General features: G+C 44.8%; 1 protein-coding gene across 1 annotated transcript in view; it reads left to right on the plus strand.

Annotated features, from left to right (window-relative positions):
- COL27A1 (collagen type XXVII alpha 1 chain) overlaps positions 1–26,061 on the plus strand; it is a 248,382-nt gene that overhangs the window by 83,324 nt on the left and 138,997 nt on the right. The window contains exon 13 of the mRNA XM_081897734.1: positions 20,432–20,485. Within this exon, the coding sequence (XP_081753860.1) occupies positions 20,432–20,485 (54 nt within the window). The remainder of the gene's footprint in view (positions 1–20,431; positions 20,486–26,061) is intronic.

Raw genomic sequence — 26,061 nt, forward strand, 5'->3', positions numbered from 1 at the left:
CCTGCCAGAATTCACTGGAACTCAGTTCCGGCACCTCTCAGGTGGCTGCCATTGCCACTCTAAGAGAACGAGGGAGGTGTTCATAGTGAGTTCCAGCACTTCTTTTTCTAGAAAAACAGCACTGCATATAATTGACAGGTGGGAATTTGAGAAATTCTACACAATCGTACTGTCTCAGTGCATTTTTATCTTCCTTTTTAAATTTAAAAACCCCCACTAACCACTGGTTGTGTTGTCCACCCGTAACTTTTCCTGTCTCTGTTTCCACATAGCTCAATTTTTAAAAAATGGGTTTCCAGCCCCATAAAGTGTCTTCCTCTATAAAACACTTGGATAGTGAACAATGCATCCTTTGCCCCTCTCTGCTTACTTCTTCCCCCCTTGCCCTGTTTTGCAACCCCGCCCTGTTGCACAAAAAGGTGCTTCCTTGTAAGAGCACAACTGCAGGTGTCCACATGCTTAATCATCTATAGCAGAGGTGGGGAACCTCAGACCTGAGGGACAAATGCGACCTCCAAGCACCTCTATGTGGCCCTTGTGATTATAATAATAAATTTTATTTATACTCCGCCCTGCCCGGCCCAAGCCAGGCTCAGGGTGGCTAACACCAATAAAATCACAGTAAAAACATAATGGGGGGCAGGGAGGAAAAAACCCAATTTAAAATACAGATTTAAAATACAATTTAAAATACAGATGCAGCCTCATTTTAAAAGCAGCCAATAAATCAAGACCATAAGGGGAGAGAAACATAAGGGTCAGACTGAGTCCAAACCAAAGGCCAGGCGGAACAGCCCCCCCATCTCCCCAGGCCAAACTCCCCACTGGTCACGCTTTGTACTGTCACTAAGTACTTTTGCCTAGCTGGAATATGTGGTTAAATTCTGGTATTGCCTCTTGCCTATCTGCATGGATTTGTGAGCAGGGTGTAGAAACAAAACTGTGGTAAGAGGTGAAGTTAGCATTTGCTGCCCCGCCCCTTTTTTCCTCTGGCTCCGCCCACCACTAGCATGTGGCCCCTGGAAGGTTTCCCAGAAGCGAAAGGGGCCCTCAGGCTGATAAAGGGTTACCTACCTCTGTTCAATGAAAAAGAAAGGATTCACAGGGGTGGGGGTGGGGTGGGAAAGGAAAATAACAGCATCTGCCAAAGTTAATGACAACTGGTTACATCAGAGGCGAACACAACTGTAAAAGAAAAGAAAAGAAAGATTGGAGAAACTCTCTGACTCAAGAGTAACTAAACAAGGCAACGGTTGTTAGGTAAGGGGGTCTGGTCAGAGTTTTTGAAACAGTTTTACATACATTGTGCCTGCACACTCAATCTGTTCCAGCTGTTGTTTTGACTTGTGCAATCTTCCATTGAAAAACGCCATCTCCACCCCCCACTTTTTAACAGCATTTGTTTTTATTTTCATAAATGGAGTTGTATTTCCCCTCTGGGGAATGGTGGGATTTCTTTTGCAAATATATATTCACGCTGAAGTCAGGGTTTTCATTCTTCTTTTTCTTCTTCTTTCTCCTCCTTCTCCTCCTCCATTAATAAAGCCACCCACAATTACTATCTAAAGCCATAACATGGAATTAAAGTAATCCATGACAAATAATTTAAATTAATCTTAAATTTGCTTGACCTTGCATAATTTCAACAGAAAGCCTGCTGTGAAAATGCAGTCATGCATTTTGGATTGTGTGTGCTAATTGTCCCTCCTGGATCAAGCTTAGCAGGAAACACCCCCATCCCCCAATGTAGCAGAAGCTAGATTCTCTTAGCACTGATTGGCCAGTACCTATGCCAGTCATGAATGCCATCTTCCTGCTTCTTGAATCTGTAATTGGACCATAAAACAAACAACAAAATCCCAATGAAAAAACAACAACCAAGTGGATAACCGTGCCGGGTGTTTGGTGGGTGGTAGAGAAAAGAGATGGGAGAAGTAATAAAACCAAAGATTTTGAGGAATGGTCATAGCTCAGTGATAGAGCATCTGCTTGCAAACAGAAAGATCCTAGGCTCAGTCTTTGGCATCTCCAGTTGTTGTTGTTGTTGTTTAGTCGTTTAGTTGTGTCTGACTCTTTGTGACCCCCTGGACCAGAGCACGCCAGGCACTCCTGTCTTCCACTGCCTCCCACAGCTTGGTCAAACTCATGCTGGTAGCTTCGAGAACACTGTCCTTCCAGCATCTCCAGTTAGATGGCTCTAAAAAGGATTAAACAAATACACTTAAGACAAGGCCATTAGTGACTGCCAACCATGATGGCAGGCTATGTTCTTCATTGTTGGAGGCAATATGCCTCTGAATACCAGTTGCCTGGAACTGCAGATGGGGAGAGGTATTACTGTGCTCAGGTTCTGCTTGCAGGTTTCCCATTGGGGCATCTGCTTGGCCAGTGAAGTAACAAGATGCTGGACCAAGTGGGCCTTTGGCCTGATCCAGCAGCCAGGCTCTCCTGTTCTTAAACTGGGCACCGAGTCAAATCTCCTGTTACCTCGCCTCTGTGTTTCATCTGCAGCAGGATACATCACTGTCCTCAGTGCAACTCCTTCTAGGGATGATTTCTTCCATGTCAGCTTATCAGCGTTTTCTCCCTGTGACGGATCTCTTGAAACATCTCTCTCTTTCCCTGGAGCAATGTATACACAAGCAGAGGGAAGGATCTAAAGCCAGATGTTTATACATCCCTGCTCTTGATTGCTGTAAAATCTCAATAGATGGAGCAGCGGGCTCTTTGTTTGCTCTATTGTACAATTGGGCCTCCTGGAATGATGTAAGAATGTAAAAAGATTAAAATAGACGTGCTGGACGTGAGTCAGAGGTTGAAACTTTTCCAGGGCAGTTCAGCTCAGTGGGGACATGAGAGGAACATGATGACTCGGTCTTGGAAACAGGACTTTGATGAGGCTTCCCTCGCCCCCACCCCCACCCCACCCCCCTGTCTCCTCCTCTGCAGTTTCCCAGTGCATCAGAACTGCAGCAGATAGGAGGAATGTGTGGGCAAAGCAATAATTCCTGGGTGAGGGCAGAAGCAGTATGTGAATGAGAATCCTGTTTATCCTGCTCTTCGATGTGCAGTGGGAAATCCTGGGTGATTTTTAGCAGTTTTTTCTGAGATGCCTCTGGATTCTTAGCGTGTCATTGTAAAAAACCACCACCATCCATTTGTCATCAGCAACTGGAGACAAGTCATTAAAAAAAAATCATGTTCAAAAAAGAAGTGGAGAGATGCAACAGCCAACATAGGCAGCACTCAATCCTTCGGCAGAAGCACTGAAGGCCCCAAAATGACAAGCACATTAGATGACTTCTCCCATACTTCTGTCTCTACCAGCTGTAACTCATAGAATCACAGAATCGTGGGGTTTGAAGAGACCCTGGGGGTCATCTAGCCCAACCTCCTGCAATGCAGGAATCTCAGCTAAAACATGCCTGACAGATGGCCACCCAACATTTGCTTAAAACCTACAATAAAGGAGAGCCTTCTGAGGGAGTCCGTTCCACTTTCAAACTCAGTGGTAGGGAATCTCCCTTGTAGGCAGGAGGTCCCATGTTCAGGCCCTGGTGTCTCCAGGGTAGACCTGGGAACAGCTCCTGCCTATAATCTTGGGGTTCTGTTACCAATATTGTCAGTGTAGGCAATTTGCGCTAGATGGACCAGTGGCATGACAGAACAAGGAAGATTCCAGTGTTCCTCCTGCCACACTTGTGACCATTATAGGTGTATGGGATTTATTAGACTTAGGGTTCTCCGTAGGCTGACAATGTATTATCAATTTAGTCTTCTATTTGAAGATGTACTTTTACTCGAAGGGATGTCTGGTCCAAGCCCAGTTTAAAGACAAACAGCTCCAATAAGTATTAGGGGCTTTTCAGTTTAAAGAAACGGTGAATAAGAAGAAACATGATATATATCTTTAAAATTATGCAATCTGTGGAGAAAGTGTATGGGGAAAGGTTTTTCACACTTTCTCGCTCTCATAATATTCAGACTCAAGGTCATCCAGTGATGCTCAGGACAAACAAAAGAAAGTACTTCTTCACACATTTCTTAGTTAAGTGGCAGAATTCACACCCCCAACAAGATGTGGCACTGGCCACCAACTTGGGTGGATTTAAAAGTAGTAGACAAATTTGTGGGTGGCATGAGTAACAATGGCTTCTAGCCATTATGGCTATGTTCTACCTCCAGGTTTGTATTCATGACTCACATGTAGAGATGTGAGAAGGCAGTGATTTCTGTTCTGGCCTGTCTTTGTCACAATCCACACTGTTTCTCTTCTCTTCTGTTCTACGATATGAAGGAGACATCAAAGCAAATGTAAACATACCCTGCTTCCACCATTAATTGTGTATCATTTGCAGATTAAAACAATAGCAATGTGGGCGGATCCCAATTTTATTCCTTTGACTTGATTTCTTTTCCTGACCACATAGGAGCACAGGAAGTGCAGCAATTTCTTCATCCTTTTCCATCAGCATTCTCTGACAATCCCTCCTTGTGTGTCATTTCCTATATGTGTTGGAAAACCCCTTCCCAACCCTATGCCAGTTCCATAGGGATTTCTCTAAACAGCAGGACTGTGCACCAGCAGCCCTTAGCTGGGGGTAGCAGGAGCAATCTTGAGCTTGTTAAGTTATATCATGGCTATAATAATGGAACACACCTGTGGCCATATAAACAAATAATTACAAAGATGAATTGGGAGGAAATGGTCCTGAAATATTTATGTCTTTAGCTTGGGGGAGACAAAAACTGTAGCAACAAACAGAACCAATCTCCTATCATTACTTTTCAACTTCTGAAAAGTTTTTTTTTGGGGGGTGGGGGGAGCTTTGTTTATACGGTACTTATTCTCTTCTAGCCTAGCTGCAGGGAATCTTTTTTTAGCCTCCAAGGCCACATTCCATTAGGAGGAATCTTCTGAGAGCTGCATTTCAGTGGGGAGAGAGGCAAAAGTGGGTGGGGCAATTGATGTGAACCTTAAGTGTGTACACTAGGCTGCATTCAAAAATTAATTCATATGAAAGTCAGAGGCTTCTTCTGCACAGCTACCCGGACATCTCCCCATCCAGGCATGCAGGAGGCATTATCATTCAAGAATGCATTCCAGCCAGGCAAAAGTTCTTAAGGAAGGATTTCACAGGGGGAGTCCTGAGGAGTTTTGTTGGAGAATTCTGATGAAAATGGAAATAGGAGCAGGTATTGCTAACCTCTACTTATTTATCCTATGTTCAGGATGGAAATTAATCCATTGACTGCAACCAGTATTCACTGTTGTTGTTGCTTTCAGTCAACAAACGACATGTTGTTGATCATGTTTCCGCCATGTTTGCACTGTGCTTCCTTTGCAGTGAGATGAATGGGGTGGAATAATGTAATGGTGATGTAACTGATCCAGTCAAATGAATAAATGGAAATTAATAGCAATTAAATTGATTAATTACATGTTATGGAATTTTGACACACTGGACAGCAAGATGGATAAGGTAGTTTTTGGCAGAATATGAACTGCAGCGAGGGAGAAGCAATGCTGCTTGCGGCAAACACAGGGCAGAACAGAAAACGATGGCTTCTTATACCTCTAGTCCTGAGGGCCACATAGAGGGGGCCTGAGAGGTGTCCCGCTGCTGCTTCAGCCCTCTAATGGCTCTGATAATGGAAGCTTTTATTTCGGACAAAGTGAAAAAGCATAACTCTTGCAACTTTCACCTTCAGTTCTATGTACTTTTCAATGGAGAAAAAGGCAACCACCTTTACAACCTCATCAGCAAGGGGGCAATGAGTGTGGTCATGCTCATTAATTTCAGTGAGCCTACTCTGAGTATGACTAGCGTTGGTACAGCCCATAATATAAAAGGAAAATATATGGGGAGGGGAAGCATGTCCTTCGTTATAAATTGTCCTTTCTGACAGGAAGGGTTTTTTTAAAGTTTATTTTATTCATTTTTACTTTTATATCCCAGCTTTCCTTCAAGAAGTTTGAGGTAGTGTATGTCGCCCCCCCCCCAATTCTCCATTTTACCCTCACAAGAATCCTGTGAAGCAGGTGAGACTGAGAAAAGAAAAGAAAACTGGCCCAGGTCATCTACTGACCTTCATGGCTGGGCTGGCATTCAAATTCTGGTCTCCCAGGCCCTCTTCTGACAATCCAACCATTATATGGGAAGTTTTTAATGACTGATGTTTTAATGTATTTTTAATCTCTGTTGGAAGCCGCCCAGAGTGGTTGCGGAAACCCTGGGCAGGGTACAAATAATAAATCATCATCATTATCATCATCATCATCAACATCATCATATCACCACTGGCTTTCTACAGGATTACAAAACCCAATGAGCTTTAAAAAGTGAAAGAAATGTGACAGATAATCGTATTGTGACAGATAATCATATTGAGGTGGGAGTGGGGGCTGTGAATTGATCCTGAATGTGGCCACTGTTGGTTTCAGACCAGGCAAAAACTCCCTTGAGCTTCTGCACTACTTCAAAACTCCTACCTGGCTGTGCCCTATTCCACCCTGACCTCCCCCATCCACTCTAGCAAGGGGAAAGAGGCTTCTTCTACTCAAAGAGCAGCCTGCCAAGAAGGATGCAGCCAACATAAGCTTTAGGGGCTGGTTGTTTATTTTATTCATTCTCCCTCTATCTCCCCCACACTAAATATCTGCATTAAATGAATCCTGAACTTGATTTCTCTCCCTCCCTCCCACTTTGTTAAAAAATTGTTTGATTTGCAAATTATGCGCCCTTGGGGAGCATCTACTGGGCACCAGCTCACCTGGCTGGAGCCAGCTGGCAGGCACCGCCTTTCTCAGACAAGACCAGAGGGTTGGGTGGCTTGAGGAGCAGCAGGATTGAGCCAAAAGGAAAATAAAAATCCTAGTTTTGGAGAAGGAGCCAAACGGCTGGAAGGATTGCCAGGACTATTTGAGGCTCCTGCCAGCTAACTCTCCTTTACTCTAGCGGAGAAAAGAGTTTTACAGAACCTGAGTAGCTGGGGCTCTGCCGCATAATTGTTTTAGTGGAAGGCGATAGTTCACTTTGTTGTCATTTGTACAGTGGTTTCGCACTGGACACATGGGGTCCATGTCACAAATTGTGATCATTCACTTTCCCCCTTGCTTTCAATGCAAGGTAGACAGTATTTTTCATGGCTTATCTATGGCCATTGTTCTAGGAAGCTCAGGAGGAGTCTTCACAGAGGCAGTCAACCTTTGATTATCACATAGTGGAGAAATAATAATAATAATAATAATAATAATAATAATAATAATAATAATAATAATATACCCCACAAATCTGGCTGAGTTGCCCTAGCCATTCTGGGCAGCTTCCAACACGTATAAAAATATAATAAAACATCAAACATTTAAAAAACCCTAATACAGGGCTGCCTTCAGATGTCTTCTAAAAGTTGTGTAGTGATTTATCTCCTTGATATCTGATTCGAGGGCATTCCACAGGGCTGGTGCCACTGCCTCGAAGCCCCTCTGCCTGGTTCCCTGCAACTTCACTTCTCGCAGTGAGTGAACCACCTTGGTGCTGGACCTCAGTTTCTGGGCTGAGCGATGGTGGTGGAGCTGCTCCTTCAGATATACAGGACCAAGGCCGTTATGACTTTAAAGGTCAGCACTCAGCAGCCACTCCCAGTCACCAGTCTAGCTGCCGCATTCTGGATTAGTTGTAGTTTCCAAGTCACCCTCAAAGATAGCCCCACGTAGAGCACATTGCAGTAGTCCAAGTGGGAGATAACCAGGGCATGCACCACTCTGGTGAGACAGTGCACAGGCAGGTAGGGTCTCAGCTGGCATACCAAATAGCACTGGTAGACAGCTGCCCTGGACACAGAACTGACCTGCACAGCTGTGAGTCCCCATTTAGGACCAGGGAGTCCTCCACCCCCACCCCCTGCCCCCCAGAAATAGTACTTCTGTCTTGGCAGGATTCAATCCGTTAACTACCATCAATCCTCTAACCGCCTCCAGACACATAGAACATTCATCACATTCACTGGTTCTGATTTAAAGGAGGTAGTGCTAGGTATCATCCGCATTCTGGTGAACACTCAGCCCCAACCACCCTGATGATCTCTCCCTGATCTCTCTCCATATAAATGTTTAAAAGCACAGGAGAGAGGACAGAGCCCTGAGGCACTTCACAACTGAGTGCCCAGGGGTCCAAACACTCACCCCGCAACACGGGACACAGCCCAGAAGGAAGGAGCGGAACCACTGCATTACCGCCCCTCAACTCCCAACCCTCCTAAATGGTGCAGGAATATACCATAGTTTATTTATTTATTTTAATAATTTTTATTAAGTTTCAAATTACCAAATTAAACACATCAAACCAATTAGTCCAAATTATAACAACATATATCATGTAATTGAATTATTTTCCAAATTGTAAATTCTTTTTGTGGGGGGTACCCATGCTTCTACCCAGTCCAATCCTCGAATATTTTCTGCTGCTTTCATATTAAGAATGATATTTCCAGTCCCCTCTTCTCAATCCTTGTCATAACTCATTTTCATTTCCTTCACCTCTGAATTGCTCCACAAGTGGGTTGAAAAAAACAACAGTCTTATTTGTATTTCTGTGTGGACTTTGTACTGCTCTCTCGTGAATTCCAATAGTCTAGGCCTTTCCGCTCGAGCAAGCAATCACCATCTTGTCGTTCCGATGAAATACAGTCTAAAAGCTCGCTCTTTAGCTTTCCCGACCTGTTGCATCGTAAATTAGTCTTTTTCCAGGAGGGCTGCCCCTTCCAGTTCACAATCTCATCGAAAGTAATAAATCTTCGGCTCGCCCTCCCCAAGACAAAACTTCCTGCAACACAGGTCTCGTATCCAATCTCCATTCTAACTGCGTCACAAAGAGCGCCCTTCTTCTATCCAAATCCTTTACAGAGTAAAACCTTTAATTATATTATTCCCACACAGTTCATTTTTAGTCCCATTTGCCAATTAGTTGCTGTGACGGATCTTCTAGAGGGGGGGTTATTAGTTAATCACAAAGAGCAAAAAAAGATAAAAAGTCATTCCACCCCTTTCAGTTCCGTTGCACTCCACTCCAATTCACATACCAGCTTGTCTGTAGTACTTTGATGTAATCTTCCGTCTCAGTCTTCTTCGTTTCAGTGGTAAAATTGTTAGCAGATAAAAACCTCCTGCCTCTCTTGAAGCATGTGCGTTATCTTTCATCAATTTTTTTCTTATAAGTCAAAACAAAAAAATTCCTTCCAGTAGCACCTTAAAGACCAACTAAGTTAGTTCTTGGTATGAGCTTTCGTGTGCATGCACACTTCTTCAGTAACGCAACTAGTTTTGCTCCTGGAAGTAGCTTCGGAGGAGTTCCGAGATCCGCCGAGGGTTGTGCACCCAGTGCCTCACCCCCTCCTTCTTCCAAACTCAGGGGTGATTTATGGCAACAGTGGGTGAAAACTGCATCTCTCCCCCCCCCCCGGAGAGATGTTAGGGAGACTGATTTACTCCCCATAATCAGCCTCTAATTACCTTGTGCGAGCTGGATAGATGTTAATATCCGCCATCTTCCAAGGCGCCCCTAGCGGCCCCCGGAATATACCATAGTTTATGGTCTCAAAAGCCACTGAGAGATCCAGCAGAACTGGGAAACAGCTTTCACCTCTGTCCCTAGCCTGCTGGAAATCATTGACCAGCACGACCAAAGCAGTTTCAGTCCCAAGATGGGGGCTGAATTGGAAGGGATGCAAATGGCCTGCATCCTCCAGATGGAGTTGTTCAGTGACTACCTGCTTAATCACCTTGTGCAGGAATGGAGTATTTGATACTAGGCAATAACTGGCCATAATGGTCGGGTCCAAATATGTTTTTTAAAAGATGAGTTTAATAACTGCTTTTTTAAGTGGGTCTGGGACACACAGAGCTCAATGCCCAGCCCAGCCTGGCTTGCTTTTATGAGCTGGGATAGGCAAGGATCAAGGAGACAGGTAGTTGGTTTCACTTGTTTAAGCAGCCTCTCCACATCCTCAGAGGTAACAGGTTGAAACTGATCCCATTGAACCTGACTAGACGGTGCTCTGGCACTTTCCCACCATGGCCTTCCTACCATGGTGGAGTCTACCACTTTCTAAATTTTATCTGCCTTGTTTATTTTTTTGCAAAATCATTACAGGAGATCTTGGATTCCTCATCAGGTACCGATGTTGAAGGTGGTTCTGTTAGACTAAAAAACACCCGAAAGAGTCTCCAGGTGCTGTTTTCCACAGATGCAATAGAGGCAGCAAAAAAGGTCCTTTTTGCTGTTGCTATCGTCACTTGGTAGACTCGACATTGAACTTGTATTCAGTCCAATTCAGAACAAGTTTTTCACCACTGGCACTCTAGCTGTCTCAGCAATTGGTTCATTGCCCTCAGTTCCAGGAAAAACCATGGGGCCATCTGGGCTCCATGCAACTGAAGAGAGTACTTAGAGCCAAACAGTTGATAGCCCTGGTTAACTCCACATTCCAGCAGGCCAGAAGCGAATCAACTGAAAGGCCATCAACATGGGAGAAGACATCCCCCACCACTCTCTGAAAGCCATTTGGATCCATTAAGCAGTGGGGGGACCATTTGAATCAGTCCCACCTCCCTGCAGTTGCACTTGAAGAGCTGCAGAGAAGTCTAGTTGCACCAGGAAGTGATTCGACCATGGCACTTCTTTTGTTCCACTGGAACTTAGTGTCAGATCACCCACATCCATAGAGGTAAACACCAGGTCTATGGCATGTCCATGGCTATGGGTTGGAGCAAACCTTTTCAGGGACAGCCCCATGGAGGCCATACTTTCCATGAAGTCCCTAGTGGCCCATTGTAAGGTTGTGTCATCATGGATGTTAAAATTCCGTAGGACCACCAGACTAGGTGTCTTCAGGAGAATACCCACCACAACCTGAAGCAACTTGGGCAGGGAATCCTTGGTGCAGTGGGGAGGTAGATACACCAATAGGAATTCAGTACTGCTCCTATTGCCCAACTTCCACTTAGAAAACTGGGTCTTCCCAATAGGATGCCTGGTGCAAGCTAATGATTTCCTAAAAATCACTGTAAATGCCCCCTCCTGCTCACATGCTCTGGGTTGCTGTGCGTAGGAGAAACCTGGTGGACGAGCAGTGGCAAGAACAGACCCATCTGCCATGTCTAACCAAGTTACACATGCTGGGTCAACTCTTCCATCTATGGTCAAGTCATGGATGGCAATGGTCTTGTGAATCATTGACCTGGCACTGCACAGCAGCACCTTAAGGTCATGTGGGTCACCCTTGTTGATACCTGTAACCTTCTGGTCAGGACCAGACCTGGAGGCAGGTATGGTCTTCAAACAATGACCAAACTTGCCTCCTCGGTAATAACATGGTCATTATGACAAGCAACAGGAGTCACCCTTTCCATGATGTGCTGTTTTCATGCACAGTGCACTGGATTAATGTCACCTTTAGCATTGTTTTAACTTGGAGAAAGACTGTTGTATCCAGTGTAGCACTAAATTGAAGTCAATTAGCAGTGTACTTGGCTTGCTCCAGCAGAATCTTGTTGCACAAAAAAGTTCATGAATGGGTTGCCAGTTAATTTTGTTGCACAATAGATAGTTCATTGTGCCACAAGTGTCCGCTAGTGCAACTATTGCATTGGATTCCTCTGTTGCACAACATTAAATCCCATCCGTCTGTTATCTCAAGGGAAAGGTGGATACAACTCAGATTCTTTGAAGAAAATTTAAGATTTAACTTTGAATTGAAGCACAGATAACAGAATGGATATAGTTCCACTCCATTCTGTTCTGGCCAGGCCACACGTTAAGAGTACTTTTTTCAGTTATGGGTGCCGCATTTTAAGAAGGAAGCTGACAAAAAGTGTAGCACATTCTAAGATGGGCAACTGGGATAGATGTTGCAGAATCTTGATGAAAACTGAAAAAGAGGCAGAAAATTGCCGCAGTTCACATGTTCATCTGTGGTCACGAGAAACCAAGTTAATGCAATCTGTATTCGTTTACATCAATGTTTTTAAGTCTGTGAATCCAGTTCTAGTCCTGCTCAGCGTAGACCCATTGAAATTAATAGACATAGCTAACTTTGGTCAACTAATTTCAAAGGGCCGACTGAGTAGAAATTAGTTGGATATGACACTTTGTCATTCCCTTTACATTGAAATGAGTGATATCTGCAGACCCTGTTCCGTTGGAAGCATTGAGAGTTAGCTGATCATCTGTACTTGCAATTCATGCTGTGCCATTTGCCTGCATGGTTTGATTTCAGACCAGGAGGGAAAAGGAAAATATTTCACCTGATGTCAGATGATTGGTAGGTGGGCAGCTCTGCCTACCCATCCAAATGGCCCCTGAGTGTTGGGGGACTGAAGCATCTAGACTGCCAGCTATAAACGCCCCCCCAGCCCCCCAGTCTAGGACCAGGTTTGGACTCACTTGGCTCATTGTGCAAACTGATCTGTGCTGCACCTCTTTATTAAATTTTCTGCAAGATGCAGCAAAGGCCACCAACTTGGATCGTTTAGAGAAATTCATGGAAAATAATGCTTTGTGATACATTCACTGACGGAGGCAGTATACTTTTTAGTACCAGTTTTTGTTGGCTCAGGTCCTGCTTATTGGCTTTCCATTGGGACTTCTGGTTTGCCACTGGGAGAACAGAAAGCTAGACTAGGTGAGCCCCTTTGGCTTGATCCAGCAAGGCTGTTTTTATGTCCCCAATTGCAAAACTAGAGCCAAACATTTAGTCACGTTTGATCTGGCAGATCCACAACTGAACCTTCAGCCCCCACATGCTCTGACTCCTTTGTCTCATGCTGTTCCTCCTCATAATCCAGATTGGAAGCTGAACATCTCTGCACATTTCTCTCACCTCCTTAACCCCTTTCTTAAGTAATCCTTCAAAGGACTTCTGCCCACAGCAGAGTAGATACTTTTCAGTCTGCAGGATCTGAATTTCCATGACTTCACTTGTTGTGGAAGAAGTTTCCCATGGCATGCTGCAATGTTCAGCTGTAGGGGACGCTTGTCTCTGGCTACTGGGGAGACAATTGTATCAGTTGGAGTTTTCTAAGAATCGATTACTTACTGACAAATGGGCAAATTAGTGGCTGGCTTCGCATTACTTGCAACTAAATTATGTGAAAGTGTAGTTGATTCTTGCATAATGGGTTGTAGGCTTGACTGTGTGCTGATTGATGACTTGCTGCTGAAGTTGTCCAACTGGCCTTAGTCTTAGTTTCTTTTACACATGATTTTTAGATTTTATTTTTACTTACAACTATGACATATGCATATTTTATGCTGTCTCTTTTTGTGATCACCCATGGTCAATAGAAAATGAATATCAGCTGTGGTTATATCTGGAGAGAATCCTAATGGCAGTTATAGTTGTTGTTGTTATTGTTGTTCTTATTTCATATACCACTTACTGCCAAAGTAGACTTCTAATCAGTTATCAGGTATAAGAAGCAGTGACCCAAATACTAAAATATAATCCATGATTATAATATGCAAGAAAACTGTCTTGTTAAAACAAGAATGGAGACGGCTCTATGCTCCTATATTGCCAACTTCAGCTCTGAATAAAATAAATCTGTTCTAACCCTCTGTCTCAGGGATGGGGAATACCAGGCTTAGGGCTAAATGCAGCCCTTCAGGCCTCTCTGTTTGGCCCTTGAGATCCCTCCCAGGCCATACCCCTGTTCTTTCCTGTTCGGCTCCCTTCCTGGGTGCTTTTGCTTGGTGGGAATGTGTCCTTGATCTGTGAAAAGACACTTGCTTGAATGGAGGTCTGAGAGAGAGAAAGAGAGAGAGGAAACCCCAGGTTTTTTTGTAGCCATGCCCATTTCTCCACCTACTTAATGCCACTGGTATATGGCCCCTGGAAGCTTGCCCATGAATTCCCTTAACATTACAGCCTTAAAATGCACCCTGATTGAAAAAGTATGCACAAGGTCTAAATTTCAATAGGGTGTGTGTGTGTGTGAGAGAGAGAGAGAGAGAGAAAGAGAGAGCGAGAGAGCGCTAAAACAGGATGTGGAGTTGTATGTGAAGTGCGGATTCTAGGTCTTTGCATTTACACTAATTTTAAGTTCTTCCTTCCTCTTTTAGCAATGAAAATGGTCATTATAGATCCATATTTTCCCTTCTATTTTCACAGATTAGAGACGATGTTTCTTCCCTGATTTTCCCTTTCCCTTTAAAAAGTCAGCTCTCTCTCTCTCTCTCTCTCTGTGTGTGTGTGAGAGAGAATAGGTATTAGTGTGTGCAGATGCCAAGAAGCTGCTTGTGATCATCTCTCCCCTCAATGCCTTGGCCAATGCCACCTTGGAGCCCAGTTGGGAAGCTGCATAGTTTTCCTGTTGCTCAGAAGCAAAATACAAAAGAACGGACGTGAGATGTCTTCTCGCTAGTATGGGTCCTACTCAGCAGGAGAAGAGCAAACAATACTGAATTGAAATGTTCGGAATGTTAGTGCCGTTTCTTATAATTTTTACAGGAAGGCCAGCCATAAATAGAGTAAATAAACAAGCAATTATGCCTTGATCTCTAGAGGGCCACTGCCAGTCTGTGTAGAAAATACTGAGCTATGTGGACCCAGTGGTCTCTCTTGGTATTCTTGTGCCTGTATGTAGAGGACTGTTTTCTGCAAACTGGCCCAAGACATTTTGGCACCTGAGGTGAACCACAAAATGGTGCCCCTGCACCAGGGAAGGTGGGGTGAATGAAGATCTACATTGGGAACAAGGGAGAGAATCAAACCAGCCTTATGCAATGGTTGAAAGCCATTGTGGCGGTTGGGGGAGGGGAAGGCATTATGCTGGGTGGGTGTAGACCCCAGGAGACACCAGAGGGAAGCCTCTGCCATTTTCTCCCTAGGGGTGGGAGGAGACCAGCAGTGCCTTCTATTGTCAAAAGGCCAGTGTGGGGGCAGCCTGGGTGGGGGCTGCTGAGGGTTCGATAGACAATGCATTCATTGGAGGCTGGATCTGTTGCCTCTGGGAATCCTGCTGCCAGAGGTGGTCACCTCACCTTGCCTCATGGCTGGGCTGGTTATAATAAATCTTTTAAACTATGGATCACTATGACTACTCTACTCATGAAAAAGAGGATGTGTCCAGGAAAAGGAGGACATATGGCAACCCTATGACATTCTGTGCTAGCTTCTGTCTTCCAGTTTAACAATTCTTGATGGCCATGAGTCAGTCTTTTAAAATAAAGGCATAGAAGCATTTGATTAAGGTTGCTGAGCTGTCAAGAAAGCAGGTGCTCAGGATGGCTAGATGTTAACTGTGCTCAGAACTGTCAGATGCAGATGCTTCACTTTCAGTCCAACTACAGAGTGGGGTGGGGAGGTGTTCAAAAGTAATGTTTTAGGCCTTTTTTATCAGAAACAGCTGTGGGATCTAGTTAAGTTGTTTGTTGTTCTTGTTTAGTCATTTAGTCGTGTCCAACTCTTCGTGACCCTATGACCAGGGCACGCCAGGCACTTCTGTCTTCCACTGCCTCCTGCAGTTTGGTCAAACTCATGCTGGTAGCTTCAAGAACACTGTCCAACCATCTCATCCTCTGTCGTCCCCTTCTCCTTGTGCCCTCCATCTTTCCCAGCATCAGGGTCTTTTCCAGGGAGTCTTCTCTTCTCATGAGGTGGCCAAAGTATTGGAGCCTCAGCTTCAGGATCTGTCCTTCCAGTGAGCACTCAGGGCTGATTTCCTTCAGAATGGATAGGTTTGATCTTCTTGCAGTCCATGGGATTCTCAAGACTCTCCTCCAGCACCATAATTCAAAAGCATAAATTCTTTGGCGATCAGCCTTCTTGATGGTCCAGCTCTCACTTCCATACATCACTATTGGAAAAACCATAGCTTTAACTATACGGACCTTTGTCGGCAAGGTGATGTCTCTGCTTTTTAAGATGCTGTCTAGGTTTGTCATTGCTTTTCTCCCAAGAAGCAGGAGTCTTTTAATTTTGCGGCTGTTGTTGTTAGCCATAGGCAAAGTTGGTGTTGCCATTTTGGATTTTAATTAATTGATGTCAGAATGTTTACATCGCCCCGCATTTAAGACCAAAGTGGTGTACAAAAATACAATATAAATCATAATACATAATCACAAAACAATGTTAAAAACATGAAGGGCTATATCCAGTGTTAGTCATACTCAAGAGTATATGCACCAAAATGGGTGAACTGAACTAATACAAGTCCATTCATTTCAGTGGGTAGCAGGTGCACCATCTAGGAGAGGGCCACCTCCCCCCAAAAAATTGCCAAGGAAGTGTCTGGGCCTCCTCAAAAATCCCCGGCGTTTGTGTGCGCACACCACAGGGTGTGCTGGCATCATGTGCGCACACTGCAGGATGTGTGCATGACCCGTCAGCATGCCCTGCGGTGTGCATGAGTGACATCATGCCTCAGAGGGTGCCACATGGCACAAGCATGGCACAGGGTGTGCTGATGTCATGTGTGCAATGTGTGTATGTGGCGTGCTGACATCATGCAGCCCTGGCCCCCTCAGTCGTGGGGGCAAGGTGGCGTGCTTGGTGAGTTGGACATTTTTTGGGTACAACCCCTAACCAATAAGGAGTAAAAGCTGCAGTGGAAATATGGACTAATTCAGCACAACTTTGGGAGATTTTCTTTTTAAAAAACATTAATAATTTTGAGGCTTTATTCGCTTCCAGGCTGATGCCACAATGGTGAACTCATGTGCTTCAGTCATGATTAATGACAGTTGCCATACATTAATCCCTTCAATTAACATGTTTCTAATTGTGTCAGGGGAACTCGCTGTTACAGAGCGTTCAGCAAAATAGTTTGTGATGCCAGCTTGCAGGCTTGTCAAATTGAATTTGAAACCACGGCTCTGTGGTTCCTTACAACTGAAAAAAAGAGGTGGGAGGTTTAATTGGCTTTTTGGAAGGAATTAAGGCCACTGGCGAAGATAGTATCCCATCTGAGCTTTTAATAAACAAATAGGATACAGTTGCCAAGCCCTTTGATGCTATGAATCTCATTACTAAAATCCCAGCTGGTTGGACTGTGAGTATAGATATCACCATTGATAAGAAGAGAGAATGAATTCAGGCCAGCAATTAGATGGCCTATCTGTCTGATAAACATTACAGATAACATTATATGCCAGGTATCAGTTTGATAGATGTGAGGATTGGGCTCTGGCAAATGGTAGCATCTTTGAAGAATAAACAGGATTTAGATCAGGTTTGGTTCTTCTGACAATGGATAATGCATTCACTCTTGCCCATCTGATTAACAAATATGGAAAAAGCAAGGAAAATTTTTTATTGCATACAGCCCATGCTGCTTCTTGAAGGTTGTATTTGAGTCTATAGAGGGGGCCAGCTTACATTTGCATGTAGAATCCTAGAAGTGTAGAGCTGGAAGGGACCATGAGAGTCCAATTAGTGTCATTTAGGCAGGGACCTTTTGCCCAACATGGGGCTCAAACCCATGACCCGAAGAATGAGTCTCATACTCTACCAACTGAGCTATCTCTTTCTCTGGCCTACTGTTAAACGTTCTGTTTGGAACACTTTAATTCACTTTTCAGCCAGAAAGCACCCCAGAGTGGTTTGCATATGATTAATTGAAATGAGACAGTCCAGGCCTGCAGGCTTGCAATCTAAAAAGGGAAAAAAGATGGGGAGGGAATGGGGGGGAAAGCAACCCCAGGCACTAGTTTGTTTTTTTAACAGTTGCTCTGATAATGACCAGCTGGAATGGAATGGCCCTGCTTCATATCTCTTTCACTGTTGCAGGTGCATTTTTGACAGAATATCACTTTATAGAACAGTTGTGTATTTATTTGTTTATTTATTTTAAAGTATATTTAGCTCAAATGCCATGTACTATACTTTGCTTTTAAACTGGTGCAAGGCATCATAGAGCAGAGCAAATGAATACCGGAGGTGGAACCAGAGCCTGTGATAAATTTGTAATTGTGCAATTGAGAGCTTGCAGAGAGATCCTTGGGGTGTTGCAATTCCTGCCCTTCCCCCCTTTTAATCTGTGGATTACTTGAGGAGTTTGCAGTCTCCGTTTTGTGAAGGATTCAAGGCCTAGAGTGGTCAAGCAGGCTCTAAATGGCAGCATTCTTCCCTCACAACCTGGAGATGCAAAATTCTTCTCTGCTATGCAAACATTGGGTGGGGGAAACTTTCTTTCCATCCTGACTTTCCCTGAAGAAAAATTCCCTTGATGAGCCAAAGCAACAGGTTCCTTTGGTGGCTTGAATGAGGTCTCTTTCAGTGGGACACAGGAAGCTGCCTTATACTGAGCCAGACTCTATTGCCTACACGGACAGGCAGCAACTCTCTGTGGTTTCAGACTGCAGTATTTCCAAGTTTGAAGCTGGGGCCTTCTGCATGCCAATAAGCTTTATCACTTCTCCTAGAAATTAAGTAAGATTCCAGTCCTCTTAGTACTCAACAAAGGACTGAATGAAGCAAGAACTCATGCTGAGTCAGACCCTTGCTGCATCTACCTCAATATTGTTCAGACTGAATAGCAGTGACTCTGCAGGGTTTCAGGCAGGATTCTTTCCAAGTGATAACGGGAGATGTCAGGGATTGAACCTGGAATCTTCTTTAGGCCAAGCAAATGCCCCACCAAGCAGCTACAGCCCTTTCCCTAACCATGGTTGTTCCCAAACAACCCCAAGCGCCCTCTCCCTTGCTCTCCTTTCAAGGCTTTCTGCGTGGGCCTTACCTGCGACATCACCTTTTGGAGCATCTTTGCATATTGAGACTTGCCTCTTGTTTGAGTCCAGCTAGGCTGCCTCTGTCATCATGAGACCATGCCTGCACTTTTCAAATTCTCATAATCCTAATGATTATCTGAACCCAATCAGTGGTTGTGAGACAGCTCTCAGAAGAAACTTGCTTTGTGCCATGAGCCCCATGGCGATGTCATGGAGGAGAGGGCTGGATCCTGAGGTGCTCTGGGTGTTGGAGCTGGGCAGCCATGGGGAAGGTCCTAACAGGATGAGGGAGATGGATTTGGGACACCAAGAAGTGTCTGAGCCCGGGAGGAGGTCAGTCATCTAGGAATGGGAGGAATGGATCCTGGGGAGGGACCCGTGGGTTAGCAAAGGTGCCTCCCCCATTGTGGCATCCATCACCCCTGGTTAGATGCCTTCTCCTGCCTTCTCACTGAGAATAAATCAAGTGCTGAGCTGGTGCTGACACTGCCTGTCTCAAGGACAGCACTGGTGCAGGCAAACCCCGCAGACCTTACCCACTCGAAGGAGTGCCTGTTTGCTTGCCCAGTCTGGTACAGTGCTCACCTGACTCGTCAACAGGAAGACACAAGGGTTGTGCCACTTGTTGGGTCAATGTCTTAGCTATACATCTCTGCCTCTTCTGTACCTGCTACACATTGGGACCTGTTCTTTGCCTGTGTATCGATCTGGTTTACGCATTAAAGCCTTATGTGGCTCAGGACCGCAATACTTTAGGAACTGCCTCTCCTCGTATGAACTGACTCAGATCCTATATTGATCATCTGAGGCCTTTCTTTGTGTGCCCCCTCCATGAGAGGTCAGGGCGGTGGCAAAATGAAAACGGGGCCTTTTCTGTGGTGTCTCCCTGCTTGTGGAATGGTCTCCCCAGGGAGCTTCGCCTGATGCCTTCACTACATCTATTTCAGGGCCAGGCAAAAACATGGTTCTTCAACCAGGCCTTCAGCTGTTAATGATCTACGGTCTTTTTAATGATGGGTGTGGGTCACCTTATTTCCTTTTTCTTTTTACTATTATCACATTATGCATTTTGTGTGTTATGCCGTAAACTGCCCTGTGGTCTTTTGATGAAGGCTGGTATATAAAATAAAAATAAATATAACAATAATAATTGGGGGCCTTTGGCAGAAACAGAGAAGGGAGTTTGGGTTTGTGGTCCAGCAGTGAGGGCCAGGACACCTTGGGCCCTCAGCCCTCAGGATCGTAACAGCTGCTGGCTTGCCACAAATGTGCCCCCCCCCCCGCTTGGGCAGAGTTCTCAAGTGAGTTCTTGTTAACTGTGCCCTATCTCCTGTGGTGTCTTATTACTACCCCTCACGGGCCATGTTTACTGCTCTGCGTTTCACATTTTTTACCAATGCTTTAATACTTATGTTCTTAACCGCCTCGAATATCTGGCTTGATAAAGCGGTGTTGGTGGTGGGAATCTCAACTGTTTTTATAGATAAAAGGTAAAGGTAAAGATAATCAGCAATAAATGGTACACGGGAACTTTTCCTTCTCTTGACAGCTTTTTGGACTTGAGCAAAAAGAGGCAGGATTTTAACGTCTCATATTTACCACCTGCATATCCATTGCATTGTCCTACTTTGTAACCAAAGGGTTTCCCTCCCTCCCCGTCTTTCTCTTTCTCTCTCTTACTCCCACCCCTTACTGCTCCTCAGGGCTTTCCTGGTGATCTTGGAGAACGAGGACCTCCGGGCATTGATGGCAACCCAGTAAGTTGGCAAAGGTTTCTCTCCTGGTTTTTGTTTTCTTTTGTGGGCCTCACTGGGAGGCAGCCTGTTTGCTGTTTGGGATTGGCCCATTGGAATCAGCGGCCTCAGGCCTGCCTTGTTGTTTTAAGTTCCCTCTTGAAACAATTCCCATCTTTTATACAACGTGCTAAATACTTCAGTCAAGCATCTAACAAGGGAGAGGTCAATGAGGTTGCCCTCCCTTCCCTGCCTCTCCTCTTTCCGTCTTCCCCTGCAGTCCCACAGAGTGCTTTGCTTGCTGGGGAAAGGATGAACAAAAGCCAAGGGTAACTCGGTGTTTTTGAAGCACATTTTCTGTCACTCATCTTACAGATCTTATACTCAGATATCTAGGCAATTTACTCAAAGTAGGCCCATTAAAACAGATGCCCCCAATTTTGCCACGTTCATTAATTTCAATGGGCCTGTTCTGGGTAAAATGCAGTTGAATGCAAACCCTTGTTCTTTTGAGTGTAGATTGTATCAACTGATTTTAATACTGTGCTTTGACAATGCTGCAACCTCCCTGGGACCTTATCATGAAGGGCAGGTAAGAAATCTTTAAAAACAAACAAAAAAAACCAATCATTACAATAATACCAGAGCCAGTGTGGCGTAGTGGTTAAGAGCGGTAGTCTTGTAATCTGGGGAACCGGGTTCGCGTCTCTGCTCCTCCACATGCAGCTGCTGGGTGACCTTGGGCCAGTCACACTTCTCTGAAGTCTCTCAGCCCCACTCACCTCACAGAGGGTTTGTTGTGGGGGAGGAAGGGAAAGGAGAATGTTAGCCGCTTTGAGACTCCTTAAAGGGAATGAAAGGCGGGATATCAAATCCAAACTCTTCTTCTTCTTCTTCTTCTACTAATAATAGCTTCCAGTGTTAGTCCTACTCAGAGTAGACCCATCGAAACTGGTTGATATTACTAAGTTAGGTACCTTAATTTCAGTGGGTATTCTCGTGAGTATAACTGCTCTGGATAAAATCCAACCCCGCTCCTCCCTGTTGGTACAGTGAAAAGCTGGCAGCATTCTACAGGTGTCTGGGATGAAATGATAGAGCTGGGCCGCTCTGTTTATTGGACTGCTTGGATGGAGGCCTTAGGGAAAGAGCTGTAACTTCCTGGTGAAGTATGTGCTTTGCATGCAGAAGGTCCCATCTTCAGTCCTCAGCAGTTCCAGTTAAGGAAAGGGTTGACCAATATGGTGCCTTCCAGGACTTGTTAGACTACATGCATCATCCTTCTTGACCATTGGCCATGCTGGCTGGGGCTAAAGGGAGCTGCATTTATTTATTACCGTATTTTTCCATGTATAAGGCGCTCCCATGTATAAGACAACCCCTATTTTTGTAACCCAAAATTAAGAAATTAAGTTGTTTAGCTTTTTTTGGGGGGGGGTCACTTCCACCAATCACTCACCTGCCTGCCTGCTACTACCAATCACTTGCTACAGCCACTGCTGATCACATACTTCGCCGCAGCCACCAATTGTCTGCCTGCTCGCCGCCACCACAGCCCACCTGCCTACTTGCTGCAGCTGCCAATCGCCTGCCCACCTCACCACAGCCACCAATCACCTGCCCAATCGCCGCTGCCAATCTCCTGCTTGCTGCTGCCATTAATCACACGTCCCCCCTCTGTATTTACCATCCGTGTATAAGACAACACCCACTTTTTGCCTATTTTTTAATAGCAAAAACCATTGTCTTATGCAGAAAAAAATACAGTAGGTTTATTTAATTATTACCACTGTAACTTAGTGGTAGAGAATCTGCTTTGTCTGCAGATCCCAGATCAAATCCCTGGCATTTCCAGGCAGGGCTGGGAGAGACTCTGGTCTGTAACCATGCAGAGGTCCAGCCTATCAGATGGGGAAGCAGTTGCCCACTAGATGATGCTGGATTCAACTCCCAACAGCCTTAGGTGGCATGATCAGTGGACAGTAATGATGGGAGGTTATGTCCAACATCTTCTGGAGGACTGTAGCTACCCCATCCCCACTCGATAGAGAGGCGGAGGAGGAGCTTTTTAGGCTAGATTTCTCTCCTGGTGTTTTGGGCAATGTGTGGTTTGAAGAAGGCCCAGCTCTGATCAATAATCGTAGATCTACAGCAGAGATGGGGAACCTTTGGCCTTCCAGATGTTGCTGGACTCGAACTCTGATCATCCCTAGCCCTTGACTGTGATGAATTCTAGCAGAATTTCATCAACAGCTGCAGGACCACAGATTCAGCATCTCTGGTGCAGTCCATTCTGCAGTGTCTGGGTTTTCTTAGGCTATAAAAGAAGACCTACGTCTGTACACCTTCCTTATGCTGAAGATTCAGACCATTTGGACCATTCAGACCACCTTACTTTTAGTCTGTATAAGAGGCAAGTTGCCAGCTGCTTTCCAGATCCAAAATATGAATGTACAGTATTCAATTACAAAAAGTCTCTATTTCTAAAACTTTTGCAGATATAAGGGAAAGCATGCAGGAAGTATTCCATCAAATCTTGTATGCTAATAGTGAACTTTATCAGGAGAGATAAAAGAAAGTACTTTTTTGTGTAGCTATGCACAAAACTATGGAACTCCTTCCTGCAGGAGGCACTGATGGCCACCAACTTGGGCGGCTTTAGAAGAGGACTGGACAAAGTCATGGAGGAGAGGACTATTGATGGCTACTAGTCACAGTGGCTATGCTCTGCTGCTACTGTGGAGGCTCAGTGCTTTTGAATACTAATTGGTGGAAACTACAGGACGGGAGCGTACTGTTGTGGTTGAATTCTGCTTGCTGGTTTCCCACAGCCATCTGGTTGGCCACTGTGAGAACAGAATGCTGGACTAGATGGGCCATTGACCTAGTCCAGCAGAGCTCTTCTTATGTTCTTAACTCATTCTTGACAGTGGACTCTTAGGCAGCTGCAACAGAGCCATTCCCACACAACTGGGAGGTAATCAGCAGCCTTGGGCAAAACTCTACGGTTTGGAGAAGTACTATATACACCCAGCTAGATCAAGAAGTGTTAAGCATGTTCAGTGAGCACAGAATGTTGAGTGTCTTTTGGAGGGGAAATAGGAAACTGGATGGTGGAGAGAGAGAGAGGAATGGAATGGACATGACTTCGGCTGCCTGAAGTGGAATCTTGGGTCAAGAACCTGCAGTATCACAATGTTTTGTTGCAGGTCCCACTTATTATCGATAGGCTTCTGGTTGGACAATGTAAGAACAGGATGCTGGAAAATAAAGGCTGTTTGTCCAGTTCAGCAGCCCTCTTCTCATATTCTCCCTAAGAATTAAAACCGTGGTTCTGGTGAAGGTGTGCAAAGGTAGCAGACCTTGAAGCAGCTAGCCTTTTAAAAAAAAACCCTGATGGGATTGAATTGTATTGTAGTAACACTGAGTACAGTTAAATAGCTTTCAGCTTTGATATAAGGCTACCTGTACGTCTGGCTGTTTCTGTAATCTCTCAGAAATAACCTTACAACCTGGTTGTTTTTGCAGTGTTTACCTTTGGTCCCCTTAAGGATTGAGGAGAAATGTGATTCAGTTCTCATTTAAATGCAAATCTATGAAATCTACACTTTCCAAAACAAAATGTGAACTAAAACATAGCGGTTCTTTGAAATTTGCACTTATCCAAATTGTCCAGCCAGTGTTTGCAAAACTGCATATGTTAGGGAAAAGTATGCCTGAAAATGAATGCATTAGAGAAAATGACATATAAAAAATGCATTATATCAGGGGAAATTGTTTGCAAATATGTGTACATCAGGCAAAACTTCACAGAAAAATGTGTATATTAGGATAAGTTTGCATGGAAATGCTGGATAATTTTTCATGAGGATTTTTAAAAATGCAGATTGTTGCAGAAATGTGGAAAAGTAAATTTAATATTTGAAAAACACGAAATTCAGGGGACCATCCCTGGTCCCTTCACCATACAATTTCTTGCTCAGCTTATCCCCTTCTATAGAAGCGGGCCAGGAATGCCCTTTTTCCGTTTATTCTTTTTGAAAAATAAAACTGCATTATCACCAGAAAATATGCCTTGGACCAGCAGATTGCTTTCCCCAGCCCTTCCTAAGTGTTGCTTTTAACTCTCCCTAACCTCAAAATTCTCTGTTTCAATTGATTTTCCTTGGTGCATTCATGTGTGTATGTGTGTGTGTGTTTTAAGTAGAACAGCTGTCCAGCAGTTCAGTTGTCAGAGCAGAGATAAAATGCATAAAGATTGCTTGCTTTAGACACAGCATATGCCCTTCATTCTGGCTGCTTGTGTGAGAATTAAAGGGTAGGAGTTAAGGACAATTAGAAGGGACCCGTTGGATCAGACCAAGGGCCAACCCGTCTGCTCTAGAATCTTTTCCCACAGTGGCCAACCACCAGCTGCCTCTGGGAAACCCACAAGCAGAACATGAAGGCTTTCAGCACAAGGGCTGAGTGGGCTTTCTCCCTTTATGTGTGTAACTCTCACCCAGAATCCGCCATTGCAACTCAGTTATGCCTTAGGTATTCCTTGTTTTGGAAGTTGGAAGCATTTGCCCACCTAGAGATACTGGCTCTGTTGGTTTCTTCCTGGGTGCACCTAGTGCATAATTTATTTAATTAATTAAGGTAGTGATGGGGAACCTTTTTCAGCCCATGGCCACATTCTCTGTTGGACAACTTTCCTGGGCCTTCATGGCAGTAGTGGGCACAGCCATGAGCAAAAGGAGAAGGTGCAATAAATGTGAATCTTACCATTGCACCGTTCACCCCAGGACCTGTCCTTCATCCAGGCAGACAAGAAACATTATCAGATGTGCAAAAACGTTCAAGGAAGGGCCAAATGGGGGGGGGGCATAGGTTCAGGAAGAGAGGGCACGACTGGGTGAACCCTAAGGGCCAAATAGTGAGGCTTGGAGCATTTGCCCCTTGGACTTGAGGTTTCTTACCCCTGATTTAAAGTATTTCTAGTTGAGATTCCTGCATTGCAGGGGGTTGGACTAGATGGCTGTCAGGTTCTCTTCCAACTCAACAATTCTATGATTCTACACTGCCTTCCATCAAACTGGGTTTGAGTAAATTTTTGCATGGGTGTGCCAAAGGCAGCCATTGGAACCAGAAGAGATTATCCAGTAGTCAGGACCAGTGGCGTAGCGTGGGTTGTCAGCACCCGGGGCAAGGCAAGTAATTTGCACCCCCTAACCCATGGATTTGCGCCCCCTAACCCGTGGATTTGCGCCCCCTAACCCTAACCCCCAGATGTTGTGCCCGGTGCGGCCGGGCCCCCCTGCACCCCCCACGCTACGCCACTGGTCAGGACCAAAGAGCAAGGCTGGGCTACAGGGCAAATCAGCAAATAGGACAGAGGAGTGAGTGAGAGGTCAGGACTGAAGATTTCCAGGAGTGTGCCAGGGTTCAGGAAAACACCATGTTTCTCCAGCGAGGTTCTAACTAGAAGCAGGAGCCTTTTTATGCACTTCCTTGTCTAGGGAGAATCCAGTGGCCAGTCTGGCTAAGCACATTCACTGTAGGGGAGGTCCATCAGCCATGCTGTCTGGGGCTGATGGAAGTTGCAGTTCAATAGCATC

Source organism: Podarcis melisellensis (genome assembly GCF_964234715.1).
Source record: "Podarcis melisellensis genome assembly, chromosome: Z".
In the NCBI taxonomy this organism is placed as follows: domain Eukaryota; kingdom Metazoa; phylum Chordata; class Lepidosauria; order Squamata; family Lacertidae; genus Podarcis; species Podarcis melisellensis.